At 31.1% G+C, this 18,620-nt stretch overlaps 2 protein-coding genes across 5 annotated transcripts; both read right to left on the reverse strand.

Annotated features, from left to right (window-relative positions):
- Positions 1–2,907: 2,907 nt before the first annotated feature.
- LOC101256838 (early nodulin-like protein 18) lies at positions 2,908–5,044 on the reverse strand. The gene is made up of 2 exons (XM_004250833.5): positions 4,622–5,044; positions 2,908–3,556 (listed from the first exon to the last, which is right to left on the reverse strand). The coding sequence occupies exons 1-2, from the start codon at positions 4,821–4,823 to the stop codon at positions 3,051–3,053; spliced, it is 708 nt and encodes a 235-aa protein (XP_004250881.1). The 5' UTR covers positions 4,824–5,044; the 3' UTR covers positions 2,908–3,050.
- Positions 5,045–9,361: 4,317 nt separating this feature from the next.
- On the reverse strand, positions 9,362–18,100 carry LOC101257138 (uncharacterized). 4 transcript variants are annotated; one of them, XR_011212345.1, is made up of 5 exons: positions 17,330–18,100; positions 13,731–13,894; positions 12,365–13,621; positions 10,808–11,067; positions 9,362–9,573 (listed from the first exon to the last, which is right to left on the reverse strand). XR_011212345.1 is itself a non-coding variant. In XM_004250834.5 (3 exons), the coding sequence occupies exons 1-3, from the start codon at positions 17,934–17,936 to the stop codon at positions 12,530–12,532; spliced, it is 1,863 nt and encodes a 620-aa protein (XP_004250882.2). In that variant the 5' UTR covers positions 17,937–18,100; the 3' UTR covers positions 12,150–12,529. The 4 variants fall into 4 exon arrangements, 1 of the variants encoding a protein (XP_004250882.2); XR_011212346.1 differs by lacking the exon at positions 10,808–11,067; XR_011212344.1 differs by lacking the exon at positions 9,362–9,573 and having other exon boundaries at positions 10,707–11,067.
- Positions 18,101–18,620: the final 520 nt, after the last annotated feature.

Below are 18,620 nucleotides of genomic sequence, written 5' to 3' on the forward strand. Positions count from 1 at the left end.
CAGCGAAGTGTCTCATGTAATATCCGTGATGAGCATGATTGTAAACCTTTCTAATACCGTTGACAATGCTCTTGTGTCTATCAGAAATAAAACATAAATCTGATTTATCGACCACAATATTCTTTAACTTTCAAAGAAAAACGTCCAAGATGCATCATTCTGTTTGTCCACGACACAAAAGACAATTGAATAAATATGATTCTCCGTATTTTGTGCCACAATACTCAGTAATACTCTCATATTTACCATGTAAATGAGTTTAGTCGACCGCATTACCTTTCTCATTTGAGAAAATCCTCTAATACAAGCACCAAAAGCTAAGAAGTAATAAATAAATATATGAGTATCCTTGTTTACCATGATGGAATATCTAGAATCAACATTAAAAGTGTCGAACATATATAAAAAGGCAATAAGTATGAATATCCGTGCTCCGTTGTCCCTCAAACCATTTCCTTGGCAGTCACACCTCCCTTCCAATATTCCCAATAGCTTGGACTACAATGAAAAATATTTAAAATAGTCCTCTGAATCTCTTTTAACATTTGGACCCTTTCAATCGCGATAAAGATTCACACTAATACGAGACACACATTTCACCTTTAAGTATTTACTACAACTCTTCGCTGTAGCAAAATCAAAAGATTTTCTCACCGTTGCTTCGGCTAATAACAATTGTAGCTCACTCTTGGAACTAAATGTTTGATTCATGTAAAATTAGTTCCATGTGAGAAAGTATGACTGGTCGTGATCTCAATTTTGGCTCTGGCTCATCTTCATCAAAATGTTTGAGTCTTTCGTATCTACTGGCTGATCTTTAACATCTAATGAATGATCATATGCCTTTTGATTGATCACAAAAGCTCTCATTTGGTTGATCACCCAAGTTCTTATTTTCAACCTAGTTGTTGTCGTTAAAAGAATTCGTTGGTTCAGTCGGAGAACTCGCAATGACATTTATCCTCAACATAGGCCTAGAGACATCATCAACAACATCTATCATGTACAAGCTCAATGTCTATCATTCTTTATGAATGTGGTATGTATTTTCCCCCTCTCATTCATTTGATAGCTTATCACTAAGTTGTTTGCCTCGCAAGATAGCTCACCAACCTCAATTACACTTGCAATCATATTGTCATATGAGCCATTGAGAAGCAACGCAATAGTAACTATAGTTTTACTAAAATATTTCCAAAACCAGCTTTTGGGAGTCTCCTCCCATACTCCCATATAGTCACCAACAACAACAACTTATTCAGCTACTGCCATATATAGACTACACTGATACATACTCTCTCTGTCCATAATTGTTTGGCAGGTATACTAAAAATATGTGTCCAAGATTAACTGTCAATTTAAATAATCAAGAAACAAGTAGTCACCTTTTTCCAAATTTGCCCTTAATGATAGTGTAGTTCAATTAAAAAGTTATGTAGACTTTTGATATTCTTGATAGGGTTATATTAGTCAAATTACACCTTGTATTAAATTTTCCTTGAGGGTTGTGCATGACCATAACATGACAAACAATTATGGACGGAGGGAGTACTAAATTACGATATCAGTTTCTAGTGGCCGATGACTGATACGAAATCCATACAAAAAGCGAATGAACAAGAATGGGTTCAAAACTATCTCGAAATGGATAAAATGTATTTATAGTCCTTCTAAACAACTAAAGATGATCTAAAAACGAGTTATGAAGTGATTTTGAAAGATTTTTGCAAGCTTCAAGAATGGCGGAAATTTTTTTTCCTTGAAACTATTTGAAAGAAAATGGTGTAAAAATGGAAGAAATGACTAGAATGATCATAATTTCACCTGTGAAAGCTAAAATATCGTCGAAACCTGCTAAATCGACCGCAAAAACAGGAGCATTTTGGTTTCTTCTTGGAGAGCTTTTCTCCAGTAAAACTTTTTAATAAATGAAAAAATAAAAAACAATTCTACATTTGTATTGGATGGGCAGGGACCAAAGTATAGTATCAAAAACTTGAGTGTAGAGTGTTGTATATTTTGAAAGAATATTGAATGATATAATATATAGTGTTTAAAGTACCAATTTTGTAAACTTTTATCTAAATATTCAATTAAATTTGAAGACTAGCTATTTTGTCAACTCTTCCGGACTTTTTGCAAAATTTAGGTATCTTTTTAATAACTAAATATTAATTTAACGAAGTCATTTCTTTTTAATGAATAAAATTACTCCAAAAAAAATAAATGAGAGAGAGAGAAACATCTCCATATTCCAGGTGGGACTTGTTACCCAACCTTTCCACATGCATTTGTTCTCCATCGACAAATTCGATATGGCAATCATTAAACCAATGATAATATATCATGATTAACTAATTTCACTTTTAAGTGGAGTAAATAAACTGGATATTTTATGTTATTATGTGTATATTTCATGCAAAAGAAAATATTGAGACAAATTATATTTTGTTTGGATGGTTGTTATCCGTTATGTTATATTATTTATAATGTTTGTTACTTAAAATTTATTATATCGTAGCATTTAAATTCATCGTTAAGTGACGATAGAAAGACCTAATTTATATAACGATCAATTTGGTGTGATCGCATTGTTAACTTGATATTTTTCTTCTCATCTTAGTTTTATTTATTATTTAATAATTATATCCTATCTTTTCATAATAGTTCTATCCCTTTAGCTAATTTTCTCATAGATTTATCACTCAAAGTATAAATGTGTGACGTTATATAACGACAAAGAACAATATAATTTATTCAAACACTAAATTCACTAATAACAATATAATATAATACAACATATTACATTACAAAACAATAAGTAACAAGACTCACAACAAAGTGTTCATTTATAAGGAGCCAGATATAGTAATGTAGCTGAGAAATTAAATTATTAACCACCACATATTAACCATATAACATTATTTGCTTCTATAAAAAAATCTTTGTACTATAATACATACATAAATACATATATAACTTTGTTTACAAACCAAACGACTGCAAAAAGATATAGTAAATCCAAAAAAAATGAAATTGAAGTTGTATAATCAACAAATACCAAAAACTAACGCAAGCATAACGAATACCCAATTCAATTGAATACCTAGAACCTTAGAAAACATCGATAATGAAATCGAATTTGAAGGTTCAGGACTATCATCAGTACTCACATCACGTGGATGATCGAACGAGGAAGGAACAATCGTATCCGGTGCTGATTCTTCATCACCAGAAATCGGACTAATCGGAGCCATTGAGTCATCGTCAGACGGATCCTTAAGGTCTCGAGGCAATCCTTGACCATATGTAACGTTAATTTTAAAATGTTGACCGTTTTCACACTGTTCACCATCGTAATCGCTAGAGAAAAAATATGTTGGCCCAACTTTTAATAGTGGCACTGCTACTGTAACTGGAAAAATTGAAGTTGAAGATGGATCTGCAGATACCCATTGCATGGTATCATTGTCTAAGGCATTGTTGTAGTCACAATTTTTGTATGTTGTAAAGTTGTAAGTTTGAGTGACTGAATGGTTATTGTCTGTATTAAATACTGCATAAATAAAAAAAACAAGAACTTTTTTAGTAATTAAGATGATATTCAAAAATTAATGAATTTAGAATCAAAAGAGAGAAGCATTCAAAAACACTTTTGATTTAACGTGAATTATTAGTTTTATTTTCATATTATTAACAATCTATTAGATTAATTTAACACCCTCTATTTGTTCACAAACTCCTGTAGAAATGACGAATTACTAATAAAATTGAAAAAAGTATTGAAAACATTTTAAATCAATGAAAATTTAAGAATGTATTTCATTCGCGCACGTAATAGTACCTAGGTAGGTCTATGAGAGAGAATGATGAATTGGCTTGTATGTTTGGAACATGTGCAAGCATATGGTGAGTACATGTTACTTGTACAATACCTTATCATAACACACACTTCTACAACTAACTTATCAAACTGTAAATAATGCCAACAAATACAGCTGTTTGTGATCAAATAAAAAAAATTCCAAACCATCAAAATCAAATTATGAATTGGTGATTTCAAAAAAAAAAATAAAAATAGTAAGTACAAAGATCAATGTATTTGGTAAAGTAGTTTGTATATCATTCATCACTCAAATAAAATTGTCAAAATTCACTTTTGGACATATAAATTCAGATCCATCATATATATATATATATATATATAATCATAAGCAAAATTCAGAAAAAATCCAAAGATCCATAAATCAAGATTGTTCCATGCTTTATTTTTGTTACACATTAAGATACAGAGTTATCATATAATGATGCCCCCTACCCCACACAAAAAAAGAGAGAAGAAAACTTATGGACACAAATAGTTGGAATACATTCAAAAAAGCTTCAAACCAAATCATCTTCTAATAATTATTAAATTATATATTCAACAAAACTTAATAATTTTAGATTAAATTTTATATAAATATAATCATGTACAAGTAATCTATTCAGTGAACAAAAGTAATTATGATCTAAAACACATTAAACAAATTAAAATTCTAGCTCTGTCCGTAATTAAATTATATAAGCTGTGTTTACACGGTCTGTGTATATAAGTTAAATATTAAGAGAGAAAACTTACTTAGAAAATCACCAAGGCTGAATTTTTTGTTAGCAATCCATTTGTCATAGTTAACAAGAGGTTTTTCAAGATTATCAAACCAACCTAAAGAATCACCCACAGTGTAATTTTTGTAAGCATCAACTGATGTTGAAAAGGAAATCAAAATAAGAAGAAGAACTAGACATGAAAGTGATCTATTGTTGAAAATAGTTTGTTCCATTATTCTTTGTTTGTTTGTTTGGAAGAAGAACAAAGAAAGAATAAAGGCAAAGATGGGGAGTATTAGTTGTTAAGAGGACCTTTTGTGCTTTTATATATATAGAGGACCTTGTTCCTCTCTTAAATTTTACTAAAATGGTTCTCTTTTTTGTTTGGCTATAGTTTCTTCTTGATTGTACTAAATTTTCCCATTTAGAAGTATTGTTTATGTTTAATTATAATAAAGTCTTCCCAACCACTACTTTCTTTATAAAAAGATAATACACAAAGTTTTGAAATCGAAATTAGCGTAAATTATTAATTTTATTTTTAAATAATTAATAGCTGAAGATATAATTTTTTACATGACTAACTAGTTTAGATATATTTATGATCTGTTATAATAATTATTGGCGAAATCAGAAATTTTATCAAGAGTAATAAAAGTAATGGTATGTGACGGTCAAAATAAAACAAAAAAATATTGTGTTATTGATGTTTCAGCCCAAAACTTTTTTTCAAAATAGATACACATTATCATTGCGTCGAAGGCATAACTTTTGCAAACAATGTTCAATTTAAATATACATCTTTTAAATATAGAATTTGACATATATAGTAATAATTATTATTGTTATTATTATTACTGTTAATTATTATTATTTTCCGACGAATGGTGTCCTTGCACCACATAATATAGGTCTCAAACTCTTGTACAAACATGGAATTCTTAATAAAAGTCGAGAGAACGATTGAAAATATCCTTAAATTTAACGAAAATTATGAGATATGTTTAAATTTAGTTAATCAAGAAAAATAATGTCTTTTAAGATTGTGAATAGTTTAAAAATAAAATTAGTATGTCACGAAAATATTTCAATGGATGTATTTACACATAATCTAATTATTTTGTTAAATATATGTTATCAATCCATTTACCCACCCTGACAGCCAATTGAAACAAAAGAAAAAAACTTATTTAATCTGGTACATATAAATTCACGCAAATTTAGTAGTGTTTGTTCAAATTTATGAGTTAAAATATTTAATAAGTATTTAAATTATTTAATTTTAAATTGAATTGTATTATGTTTTAACTTTTATAAAAACTTGATTTTGCTTTATTACGCTAGACTCTTGGATGTGTGTGAGTATTTTTCCTTCAAACCTCTTCTTTAACATTTCCAAAAATATATAAATTATAAGTATCTTATCCGTAACATATTATTTGATTTTTATATTTAAAAAATACATTTTATTTTTTTATTTTAGAAAATTAAAAAAAAAATCATACTTTTTTTAGAATATTGAATAACTACATAAAATAGTAATAATAATTAAATTTTAAAATATCATTAATAAGATTAGCTTAATAAAATACATCCCTAATAAGAACTTACTTAAAACGCACTTTCTCCGACTCTATATACTTGTCAAACATTTTCTAGTTTAATATTTATTTTTACTTGTCATTTTTAACAAACAATAAAAATATAACTTTTGCATTAATTTTGAGTTAATGTCTTTGAAAAATGTAATATTTAAATATGTTTGTGACTCTACCAAGTAATAAAGATAAAATGGTAAATTCACTATACTAATTATTATTATTTTAATCGATATGTCAAGTCAAAATTTGACAAAGTAAAAAGAGACAAAAGGAATATATCAAACTAACAATTTAACATGAACCAAGTAATATAAAATCGAAGTATTAAAATTCAAGAAAATATTCGTGTATATATATATATATATACACACACAAGTGATTACATTACTGATCACATGCAACTTATTGTAAGGCGTAATTAATTCCTCACCTTATTATTATTTCTGATTTTATGTCTTTGAACATACTCTTTTAATGTCAAAAAGCAACAACTTGTATTAATATTAGTTTTTTTTCTAATATCTGAATTTTAGATAACATAAAATAATATAGATTGATTCATACATCAAATCAATGAAGTAAATTAGTGAAAAAAGAGCCCTTGTTATTAGTCTTGAGTACACATTATTTTCCTTGAATTTAAGTTTAGACCTTGTACTGTATCAATAGATATTTATAGTCAATTGGAACAGCTGTCTAATCTAAATTATTAAGAGTGGACCACTATGTACTATTATAAAAAATGAGACACATTAAATTTAAGTTGGGGCAAGTAGAGTTTGGTTTGATGTCAAGTTCATTGTAATATTAGCTTATTTTGATTAGTAGTTTTGTTGAATAAATTAGGAGATGTTCTATATTTAGGAATGAACCTTTTTTTGACTCAAAATGTATTAATAGTAAGGGATCTTTAAGTTGTGAATTCTACTATGGTATATTGATGTTCTTAAATTTTTAGAAACTTGGCTATGAAAAAAATGGATTGAAGAACTATTAAAAGTCTATTGCTTAACTAACTGAGCTATATATTATCTCTTTTAGAGAGTAGTCAAAAAAACAAAGAGAAACCCTGCCTTATATAAGTATATTGCTTAAAATATTTTATAAAATTGTATGGCGGTTGGTGGATGATGACTAGCGATGATGATTATGTATACCAATTAGGGATGATGTTAGATTATTGAGATGGTTGCGAGTAAAAGCACGCTAGTGTTGATGACGACTAGCAATAGTGGTTAACGATTATAGTGGTAAAGATAGCTATGAATGATGGAGATGATCGCTCATATATATAGTGATGATTGATGATGATGATGATTATCAGTAGTGATTGATGGTTATTACAGTAATGGCTTATTGTGATGATTATAAATAGTGATTAGTTGTGATAATGAAGTGATTAACAAAAAAAAATTAATTGTGATCGAGATTAATGATTGTGGGTGATATAAATTACGTTGATAATGACGTGTGATGGTTATAGTGAAAATGGCTAAAGAGTTCTGTCCGTCAATTTTTGAGTAAACATCTTAACTACTAATATTAAGACTTTGATACAAATCTTAATAATTCAAATTTATTCAAAAAATATTATATTAACTAGTATGTGTCACATATATAAAAAAAAATTAGCGTCTTATTTCAACATAACCTATGTGAATTTCAAAGACTATATATATATATATATATTTTGCTATAATTTTATTTTATATTACATTGAACATAACTTCAAAATTAATAAACTTATTTATTTATAGATCGACACAAAACATTAAGATGCTTTAAACCTTTTTTTTTTAAAAAAAAAAAGAGAATTTCAAGTGAGCAAGTACTTGTTGGTAGGCAAAGAATCTACCATTTTGTTTTTTTTATAATTCAAATGATAGAATTTCACATAAATTTCATAACAAATGTTACATTATAATTCTCTGTTACAATGAATTCAGTTGACAGTCCATGTGTTACAAGGGGTCACGTGTCCTCTTTCCTTTTGTTATTCACATTTTTTTATTACTTAAAAACATTATCTTTATTATATTTCCAAAAAATATCTCACTCAACTACACTGAATTCTCGTGATTGGTTAAAGTATAGTTATTATTTTACTTTTTTTTTAAATATAAAATAATTAATTATCGCTAAGAATTATTTTTATCGTAGAATTCTGAAATATTTGGTAGCAAACCATATATATATTGTTGATCATCATTTAAAATGTATACGATAAAATGATAATATTTTAATTCTGTAAATTCTCAAAAAAAAACATATAATATTATTTCGATGAATTCGTTAAAATAATGATTTATTTCGATCATAGTTACATAGAGAGTTTCACTACAGTTATTTAATATTTTTTTGAAAACTAAAGGTAGCACAAAATCCAAAATTGAATTATTTAAGTAGAATCTTATCAGTGGCGTGAAAGTGAGAGTGTCGGTGGAATAATACATTTTGCTGCAAATTTCATGTGATATTAATTAAAAAATAATAATTTGGTAGTAGATATTAATTAATTAATTAATTAAAATAATAGCTGTATACATCATTGCTATTCTTTTCTCCAAACTAATACTACGTATATTTCATGTGGTACGTACGTACGTACCTACAACAAAATAATATATACAATTGCCTCAGATTCATTGCTCTTACGAGGTTGTCACAATTCAAAAATGGCCGTGATATTATTTGTCTATCTTTTCACAAAATAAGAGTCTTAACTCAATAAAACAAAATGATTACGGAAAATAAAACAAGAAAAAGATTAAGGTGGAAAACTTATTCATTCTATTATAACTCCAAAAATTGATTGTCACGTGTACAAGCCACTAATATATAGAGTGTAGAATGGAAAAAATTAATATATTTTTAAAAAATAATTATTGATTTTAGCGATACTTTTTGTTTATTACCATTTAAAGTAATATTGTGATAAATATGTAATATGTATTAAAAGTGAATTATGTATGCAATATATTTGAATTATAATTGTTTTTGAAATATATTATGTTTGTTTGGTACAAAAATTATCATATTGTATTAAAATGTTTGATAAATGTATTATCTATTATTAAAACTTGTATTATATGTGAATAATAAATTATTTTTTGTAATATGTATTAAACTTGTATTATAAATGAATTAAAAGTGGTCAAGTGAAAAAAATGTTATTGCTATAAATGATAAATATTTTTTTATTATAGTATATTTTTGTAAGTTTCCGATTACAAATCTTAATGCATTAGTTTCTCAAATATAACAAAACAAAAAATAAGAATAGAGGGTCTTGTCATCCTGCAGTTATCTGTCAAAAGTCCTTTGAAAGCCTCGAAAAATAGGAGAAGAAGAAAAGCAATCACATGATATCGGACTCAGAACCCTACACAAGTTACACAAGCAAGGAATGGGTATCAACCAACACGGTACTCAACAAGTAACCAAAAAAATAAAGAAAACTAGCTAGAAATCGAATACCTCTTTCATCCCAACAAAACCACCTCAAAGTTCAACCTCCACAAAAATTAAACTAACCTAATAATTTCACAGTACACACAAGGCTTAACCACACAGTCCAATGTTATGGTTCAAAAATCAACATGTATCAAGTATGTCAATCACAAGTAACACGTAGATCAATCACAAATAACAAAATGCATCAAATAACGATAGTCAACTCTTGCCGAAACCATTTTCTTTTGATACAATATAGCTAGCCGACACTATTTTCCTTCGATTGTATATCATATCACTAGCCAAAACCATTTCCTTTGGTTTAATATCACATTACTTATCGGAACTATTTCCCTTCAGCACATTATCACATCACTAGTCAGAACCATTTCCTTTTGGCTTTATATTACATCACTAATCAAAATCATTTCTCTTCAACTCTATATCATAACTCTTGTCAAAATCATTTCCCTTCGGCATAACATCACATGTCTCATCACACCGTACAACAATCAATGCAAATATGCAATTTCACGCCATAAGGAAGCTAAGAGACAACAATTCAAGCAATTCATGTTCACATTAAAGCCATGAAAACATTTCATAAATCAACCAAAAAGGGGTCCGCAACAATGCGATTCACAAAGCTTTATGATCAACAAGTTTCCTTTTCATTAATTCCCTTTTTATTCGTTAAGTTTAATCAAGTGGAACAATAAGTCTATCACCTCATTTTCATTACTCCACAAAGAAATACACAATTTTACTAGATTTACAAAGTTTGAGAGATAATTAATTCAATCAATAGTCAATATAACGTCTGAAGCGTACAATCTTTTTCAATCAAGCAATCACAATAAGATTTCGAAAATAACAACACTCATATCACTCTTTGAAAAATGGGTCAATCAACTCAGAAACTCGATTTTGTAAATGAGGCTTGAATCCAAAAATATTTACTTGAATATGTTAGCGAAGACATTTGAAACTCATTGGTGAAAACCATTTCGAAAAAAAGACTTAAAATCAGTTAACAATCGCTAGTTTAGTTTAGAACTCAAGTTCTTGAAAAATCTTGTCATTATCAATCAAAAACTCAAGTTTTAATGTTAAAATCTACAAGTGATTAATGAAAATGAAGTTTTATAGTTACAAAGGCTTACCCAAATGATTTAGCACAACAAATCTCTTCAAATTCGCCTCCAAAGATTTTACAAAGCTCAACAATGGAAAATGGGGCTAAAACCCCAAAATTTGCATGTGTGAAACCCCACCTGAAGTCGCAAAAGCGGACACAGGTTCGTTTAAGCGTACATCACTAAAGAAAACCACACATTCAATTTTGCAAACCCCGCAAAAATGGAGCCTCTCGAAAAAGCGAAACCTTCTACGCTTTTGCAAAGTTTGCTTCAGCGAGACAGACCTACAAACACCAGCAAATCACAGCCACGCACAAATTATTAAATGGATCCTCAGAATTTGTTCAGCATCCTATACACACAAATCATATATCGAATTTGACTATACACGATGTTCCTCACTTAATGGAACCATCAAAACAGGAAAGCGGTCTCCTTGGTCCAAAACTTGTGAAAGTCACAAGAAATGAACATAACGCCTAAAAGGGCTAAATCAAACTTGGAACCTCATAATATTCAAAAAAGACCTCACTTAAGCCTAAAATCATCCCTTAAATCCAACGAAATTCTCAAAATTCTAACCCAAACATCTGAAACCCGAATGTTGACCAAAGTCAATTCAAAGGCTAAAATTTCACAAAATCCAACTTAGGACCTCAAATCCTCAAAAAAAAATACTTCGAATTTGAAAGCACCAACTCTTATTGACCAATTTTCACATTCAAGAACTTATAGAATCGGCGAAATTTCATTCTGACACTTGAAACTCCAAAAAGTATCGAAAGCTACTTTTTAATGACTCAAGTTTTTCAACTCAAAACTTACAAAATTCACAACTTTTTATCCAAAACTTGAAACCAACTTTCAGAACTCAATCAAAACTAACTCGTGTTCAATATTGTGAAGGGTAAAACGGTAATTTTATAAAAATGTCAAGAAAACCAACCAACAGGTCATTACAGAGATGATGATAGCTTTTTCTTCTTGTTATTAGTTATTGGTTGGTAGAGATTTTGATTTTGTTTGTTGAGTTAAACTACCATATCATGATATAGAGTTGTTGGACTTACATCCTTATATTGTTGAGTTAACTACCATCTCATGATATAGTGTATATCACTAACAATCTTTTTCCAACTTTTGTGTTTAGGTTACTGTGATTACTTGTAGTAGTTATGATGTTTCAATCGTATAATTACCGCCTATGAGCTTGTTCAGGCCTCATTAGACCCATAAAATTTTGGATACACCAGGCCTATGGGTCTGGCTGATTGAGCCTTCGAATCGGACAGGTTATACCTATGAGGTAATGATTATATATTATCGTTGACCACGAGAGATGTACTTGATACACGATGCCTGGAAATTTAAACAATTCAGTTCAGATGATTACTAGGGTCCAAGTAAGAGGGTTAATAAGGGTACTTGTCACTACTGGCACATTTACACAAGACTTGAACAATATGTAAAAAAATGAGCTTTCTTACAGTTCCTTCTACACCAATAAGCTAATAGAATCGTTTCAGCGAAAAAGAGTGAAACAACAGATCATCCTTTGTTAATTCAAACTCGGAACATTACCTTCAACTCATGATGGTTTGCAAAACATGTCTGATATCAGCGAAAATTCCTGAAGAGTGAGCCTTTTTTGTTCTTCTCTATCTTCTTGCCTTCAATATCAACATGTAAAATCCAATCAAACTATCATAAGTATATGATAGATACACAGACAAACACCTCCATATGCTATGATGGATGACAAACAACTGCATTACACGATAAATCGCTATCTACAACCCACATAGCAAACTCTTCAAGTCGTTTTTGTATCTGTTCTGAACCCATTTCAGGTGACCAAAAGGCAAACTTCTTTCCATTCCTTGAAGAGGTTTCGTTAGCATCCATAAAACTGATGTTCAAACTAAAATCAGTTTCATCAACCCTGTTAAAAGTAGCTTTCTTTTGTTCCAATAACTTCTCAACTAGATTTACAAAATTTCCCTCTGTGGCGATTGAACCTCTAGTCTTTAAAGAGGCAACTGAGGCAACAACTTTGTCCAAAACATTATCGACCCAAATTTTTAAAGCAGAAGCTGAATTTCGTATGAAGACAAGTTTAAAGTTCTTCCCCAAAAGAAAGTCATGAGCCAAATCATACGAATGAAGAAATGAATCACTGCTGAGAGGAATCATGTCACTATCCACAACCCATGTGTTATATTTAAGTTCCAAGGACTTTCTAACTACGTGGGCCTTCACAACAATCTCTTTGCCCAACTTTTCATGTGATTCGTCAAAGTTAATCGAGTTTTGTAACCTAATACTGTCAAAAAATTGGTCTGTGTCAATCACAGGATGACCCCTTCTTGCAAGATCAAGTAGGAAAGAGGACTGTGGACCCAATAAGACATAGTTTTGGATATTCAATCTTTCAAAGTGGCAGAGAAGATTCCTAATAATTGACTCTGACACCTGTTGTAGGTTCAAGAATAATATAGTCCTCGATTTTTGAACCGAGTGAAGAACAGTCACCAGATCATCAGCACTGAGTACAATTCTACCAGGAGAAACTTCCTTGAAACAGAAATCATACCACTTCAGACTGTGCAAAGATTGCATTTTTAAAAGGTTGATATCAAAAGACTTCTCATCCACTAAATAAGAATCTGGCCCAGCTGACTTCCCATAGTTAACACCAGCATCACGATGGGACACACTAAAAGCCCGCTCATGCAAAAGATTGGTATAAATATTAAAGTAACCGCGGGCATGGATGAATTTAATGAACCAAGGTGTCCAGATTTTTTCCCCCATCTTTTTGTACCATCCTGTTGTCACCTACAAGCAAATTACATTTTACAGTAAGAGTAATAGTTAATCTTAACAGGTCTGTCATTATCTTCACTAAAAAATGCAACGAGAAGAGAAAATTCAGGCAATACACTACCATCCCATCAAGAAATGGCTTCAATCCCTTGGCCTTGTGTGTGTCATACCATATGCGGAATTCTTTCCAAGGTCTTGGAAACAGAAGCTGACCCCAGGTGCCAACCAACTGGTACAAGAAAAGTTGAGTTCGGTCATCAATCTGCATCTTGTTTCCATGTTTACCTATTAGCCAAAACTATGTTATATCAAGCGGATATACGAGTAGCAAATGACTGTTAGAGATTGTTACAGAGGATGTTAAGAATGATAAATTTCCGGAGGATAAAAGTATCCAATATCCAAGCAACACATACACCTTCAAACAACAACGATGTGCACGTATTCTTCAGTGAAAAGAAAAACTTAGTAGGTTTTAGGGTATTCTAAATTTCATGAAGCATACAGGATGGCTCATGGAAATTATGCTATTCGGGGAGGCGCCCTATACACCAAAATGTGGGATGTTAAGAGTGTTGAAGGGCTAGTCGCAAACAACTAGCAATTGATCTCTGTTATTTCAAATACCAAATTGGAAAAGCATGACACACATTTATTTTAAGTTCTCCACATGAGTGTTTCATCAACATAATAATAGACAAACATTCAAAATTCCCCTGATTCCATTGACATAGAAACACCCCTGATTCTATGGATAGCCCAAAAGGCTATACGATTGATTTGTACTTTGATGATTATAATTACAACGAGCCAATATATCTCAAAGCAAAGTGTAACAGAGAGGATAATAACTAACTCAAGGGTCACAAATCATTTTCTGATAATTAAGGGCATTGATAGTTAAGTTTTCTCCAAATAGGAAAAAACAAGAAAGAACTAATAGTCTAGCTACATTTTGGACGTCAGCACTCTTCCTCTACAAATTATCTTTGAACATATGAAATATGCCATAGGGACCCCGACCACGGGAAAACTGTATTCATGTGCAACAAATGCAATAGGACCAGTTACAAACACAAAAAGTAGATAGGAGTACTAAGGGCTTTGGCTAACTAATGAGTACATATATACGGTCTTATAGTGTTAGCAAAAGAAATAGAAGGGATGCGACCGAGGAATTGGTCAGGTATTGCTTTGCTTGCTCTTAGTTTAAGCTATTCCAAAGCGATTATTCATCTTCCACCACCAAAGGCCTCCAGAGAGAAGGTGTTCATATGCATTCCACTTCTTTATTTCTTAGTCCACCATTATTGTGAATATGTTAGATAGTTGATCGTTCTCGACTGCTTCCGGTCTGATAACGCGGTCACCTCTAGCCAGCGACTAGCCCAATTTTGGAGCTAAGTTTACACTGCCACGTCGAGACTCTCTTTTGAAAGTGAGATACCGGCTTCTACAAGAGGGAAAGATCACTTTTGTCATGAAGCAGAGGAGTGTTTAAAGGGGTTGATTCTTCAACTATGTTCTTTCGTCATTCATTTTATCTCTTTTTAATAGTGAATGTCAAATAGTTTTTGATTGTTATACTTTCCTGAGGATATCCTTTCTTCTATTAAATTGAAGAGATCCCCCCGGAAAGAAGGTCTTCAAAGTCATATTCAGAAAGGAGGTCTTGAAAGTTTCATTCAGAAAGCGTTCAGAATTAAGGCCTTGAAAGTTTCATTCGAAAAGAGTTGTTAAACACAACTTCAGATGTGTGTTTGTATTAAGGAAAGGTATAGTTTATACAGCATTCCACTTTATGCATGAGTAATCCATAATAATCAAGGATGATATTAGATAGCATCAGAACAGGTCCAACACAAACTTATGTCTTACTGCAGACCAATGAGTAGGTGTCAACTCTGCACGTTGCCTTATTCTCAGTTATGCTATATGTAGTTAACATTACTTCCCCCCTTCACATAAATCAATATCTTAATCTTATCCACTGAAAAACAAAATCTCAAAATCATGTGGAGATTGTGAAAGAGAGATAGCAGGATCTTGTGCAGAGATTGTTGTGTCAAAGAGAAATTAGAGATATACAAATGAATTAACCGAGGAATGTTACACCTCTTTCGCAAATGGGGGTAATTTGGAAAAAGAGGAATATGTGAGCTTTTGAAGGGGTAGAGATGAGCTTTGCTAAATTGAGAAGTAGTCTTTGATCCCTTATTGTCTTTTGGTGCACCCATATAGTTACTATTTGTATAGAGGATTGGGTGTCTTTTGGAGAGAATTATATTTTGTAGGTTTCTCCTTTTTAGTATAACTCTTGTATACGGCCATGTTAGCCTTGTCATTATCAATGAAATCTATTACCTGATAAAAAAAATAAATGAATTAACTCCTTCATTCGTATCAATCCCCAGTTTCTTCTCTGCAGCCTTTTAGACCAAACATGACATCCTATCATACTAAACACCATTAACAGGCACCCAAGGGTGTAGCCTAGTGGTTGTGAATCCTGAGGTCTCAGTTCAAAATTCAGCGGAGTTAAAAAAAACACTAGGTGATTTTTCCCATCTGCCCTAGCCTTGGTGGACAGGGTTACATTCGTGGAATCAGTTGAGGTGCGCGAAAGCTAGCTCAGACACTATAATTATATGTGATAAGTAGTTATGATACTGATAGCTGTTTACAACTTAATTTCATTTCTTACAACAATGACAAGTTCATTATCCAAGGACAACTTACAGCGGGAAAATTTATTTCACTCAGATGAATCTTACCTCAGAGTACTTTAGCTAAGACCCAAATAGATTACTTACTCCTTAGAAGGGTGATAGAGGTCTTTGCAAGGTTATCCCGAGTGAGAATTTACAACCCGACACATGCTCTGGGCGATGAGTTAAGAGACTAAGTTGCAGCATAAAAAGAAGGTTGGGTGCGATCGGCCAAGGATCAAATGTGGGAGGCGGGGATTGTACCTGTTTTCGTGTTTATACCAGTAATAGTAGCATTTGTCTTGTAGTTGCCTATCTTACAACTTTTATTACTGGTTATTCACTATTTCAGTTATTCCATTTGTTGGTTATGGTTATTGCTCCTCTTTTGAATGTTATGTTATGTTTTCCCTATTATTTTCTTTGCCCTCTTTATTTCTATATTTTTCTTTTAGCTGCTTTGATGTTCGTTACTCAAGTCAAGGGTTTTCTGGAAACAATTTTCTACCTTCATAAGGTAGAGTAAGGTCTGCGATTCTGCATACACTCTACCCTCCCCAAACCCCGCGTTTGGGACTACACTGGGTTTGTTGTTGTAACCTCACACGATCCTCCCAATATACCTGATAATCGATTGCTTATATTCATTGAACAGGAACCAATATGCACTTCTCTTCTTAACCTAAAATGTAATTTGCTAGGATTATACATCAACATACTGGAATGACAAAATGCAATTGCAATTTCATTATGAATCAGCCAAACGTAATAACTCCGGTAAAACATCAAGTGGGCTAACAATATGGTAGAACAATAAAAAAAATGATTGAGACAAAAGTAATGACAACCTACATCTAATCAAAGTATAGATACTACTTAACTACCAGAAGTGCACAGAAATACAACTACAGCATACTCAAATACAGATTACCATAGAGAAATCATTTCTTCTACAAAAGTTAAACAGCACTAATATCCTTGAAAGAAATAGCAACGAAAAGAATTTAAGTACCTGGTACAAACCTAGGCCTCTGTAAGGAAGCCCCATAAATCATAGGACTAAAGTTGGATTCATTATAATAATAATTGTCAATCAAACTCTTCAAGAACCGAAAATAAAGAGGTGACAACTCAAGATCATCCTCCACAACAAAGGCAAACTCATCATCAGAGCTAGGCCACCAAGCCTCCAACCACTGAGCCTGAAGTCCAGCATTAGAAGCCCTATAATGAACCGACTTCTCCCCATATTTCCAAGAAAACCCATCAACAAAATCAAGAATACTTTTCGAAAGATTCAATTTTTGGTCGATTTCCACATACCCATTTGGGGAATCTTGAAAGTGATCAATGTAGACATGGAGATGAACAACATGGTTATCATAATGTGCTTTGGAAAGTGAATTGAGACATCTAGAGAGGGACTCAAGACGGTTAAAGGTGAGAACTTTGATTAAAAAAGTGAAGTTTTGATGGGTTTGAGGGGTGTTTGGGTTAAAGGAGAAAGATTTGGTGGAATTTAAGTTTGTAGGATGGTAAGAGAAAAGGAAAATAACAGAAAGAGAGAGGAGAATGAAAAGTGGGATGAAATTTTTCAGGGTTTTCTTAGGTTGTGCCATATGATTTGTTCACTCTTCAGTTATGTCATCTTTCTTCTTTCCTTTTTTTTTTTGAGGTTTTCTTGGAATACTCATAGAGCAACTTCCATATTTGGATCTCAATAGAAAGGGAGAAGAAGAGTGTGAGTGTTGAAATCTAACATTTTCCCCAAAATTCTATCATAATTGCAATCATACTCCCTTGAGTATTTTTTTTAAATGGATTGTTATCCCTCTCTCAATATGGGATAAAAATAACATTACAATCTTGAAATAAGTTATTTTTTTATTTTACTTCGTTAAAGATACCTAATTATTTATCTAATTCTTTTTTAATTGTCCATTTTGATTTTTGACAATAAAAAAGGATAATTTTTTTTACCTATCATATCCTTAATTAATTACTTTGAAAAACATAAAACATTGAAAATCTTTTAAATTTTTAATGAGTAAACTTTAGGTTTAGCAAACATAAAATTCATATTTATATGTTATACCTATAGTTTGTACAATTGTGCTCCATAGCAAACTTTATGTTTGTTATGGCTATTAATATGTATATTTCGGTGTATATATATATATATATATATATATATATATATATATATATGAATATGACTATTCATTTGTATATTTTGACATGCATATACGAATCAATTGTTCTAATATGTGTCTGTATAAAGCGACAAAAAGAGAAAGATAAAA

The sequence above is a fragment of the Solanum lycopersicum genome, chromosome 11, assembly GCF_036512215.1.
Source record: "Solanum lycopersicum chromosome 11, SLM_r2.1".
Classification (NCBI taxonomy): Eukaryota; Viridiplantae; Streptophyta; class Magnoliopsida; order Solanales; family Solanaceae; genus Solanum; species Solanum lycopersicum.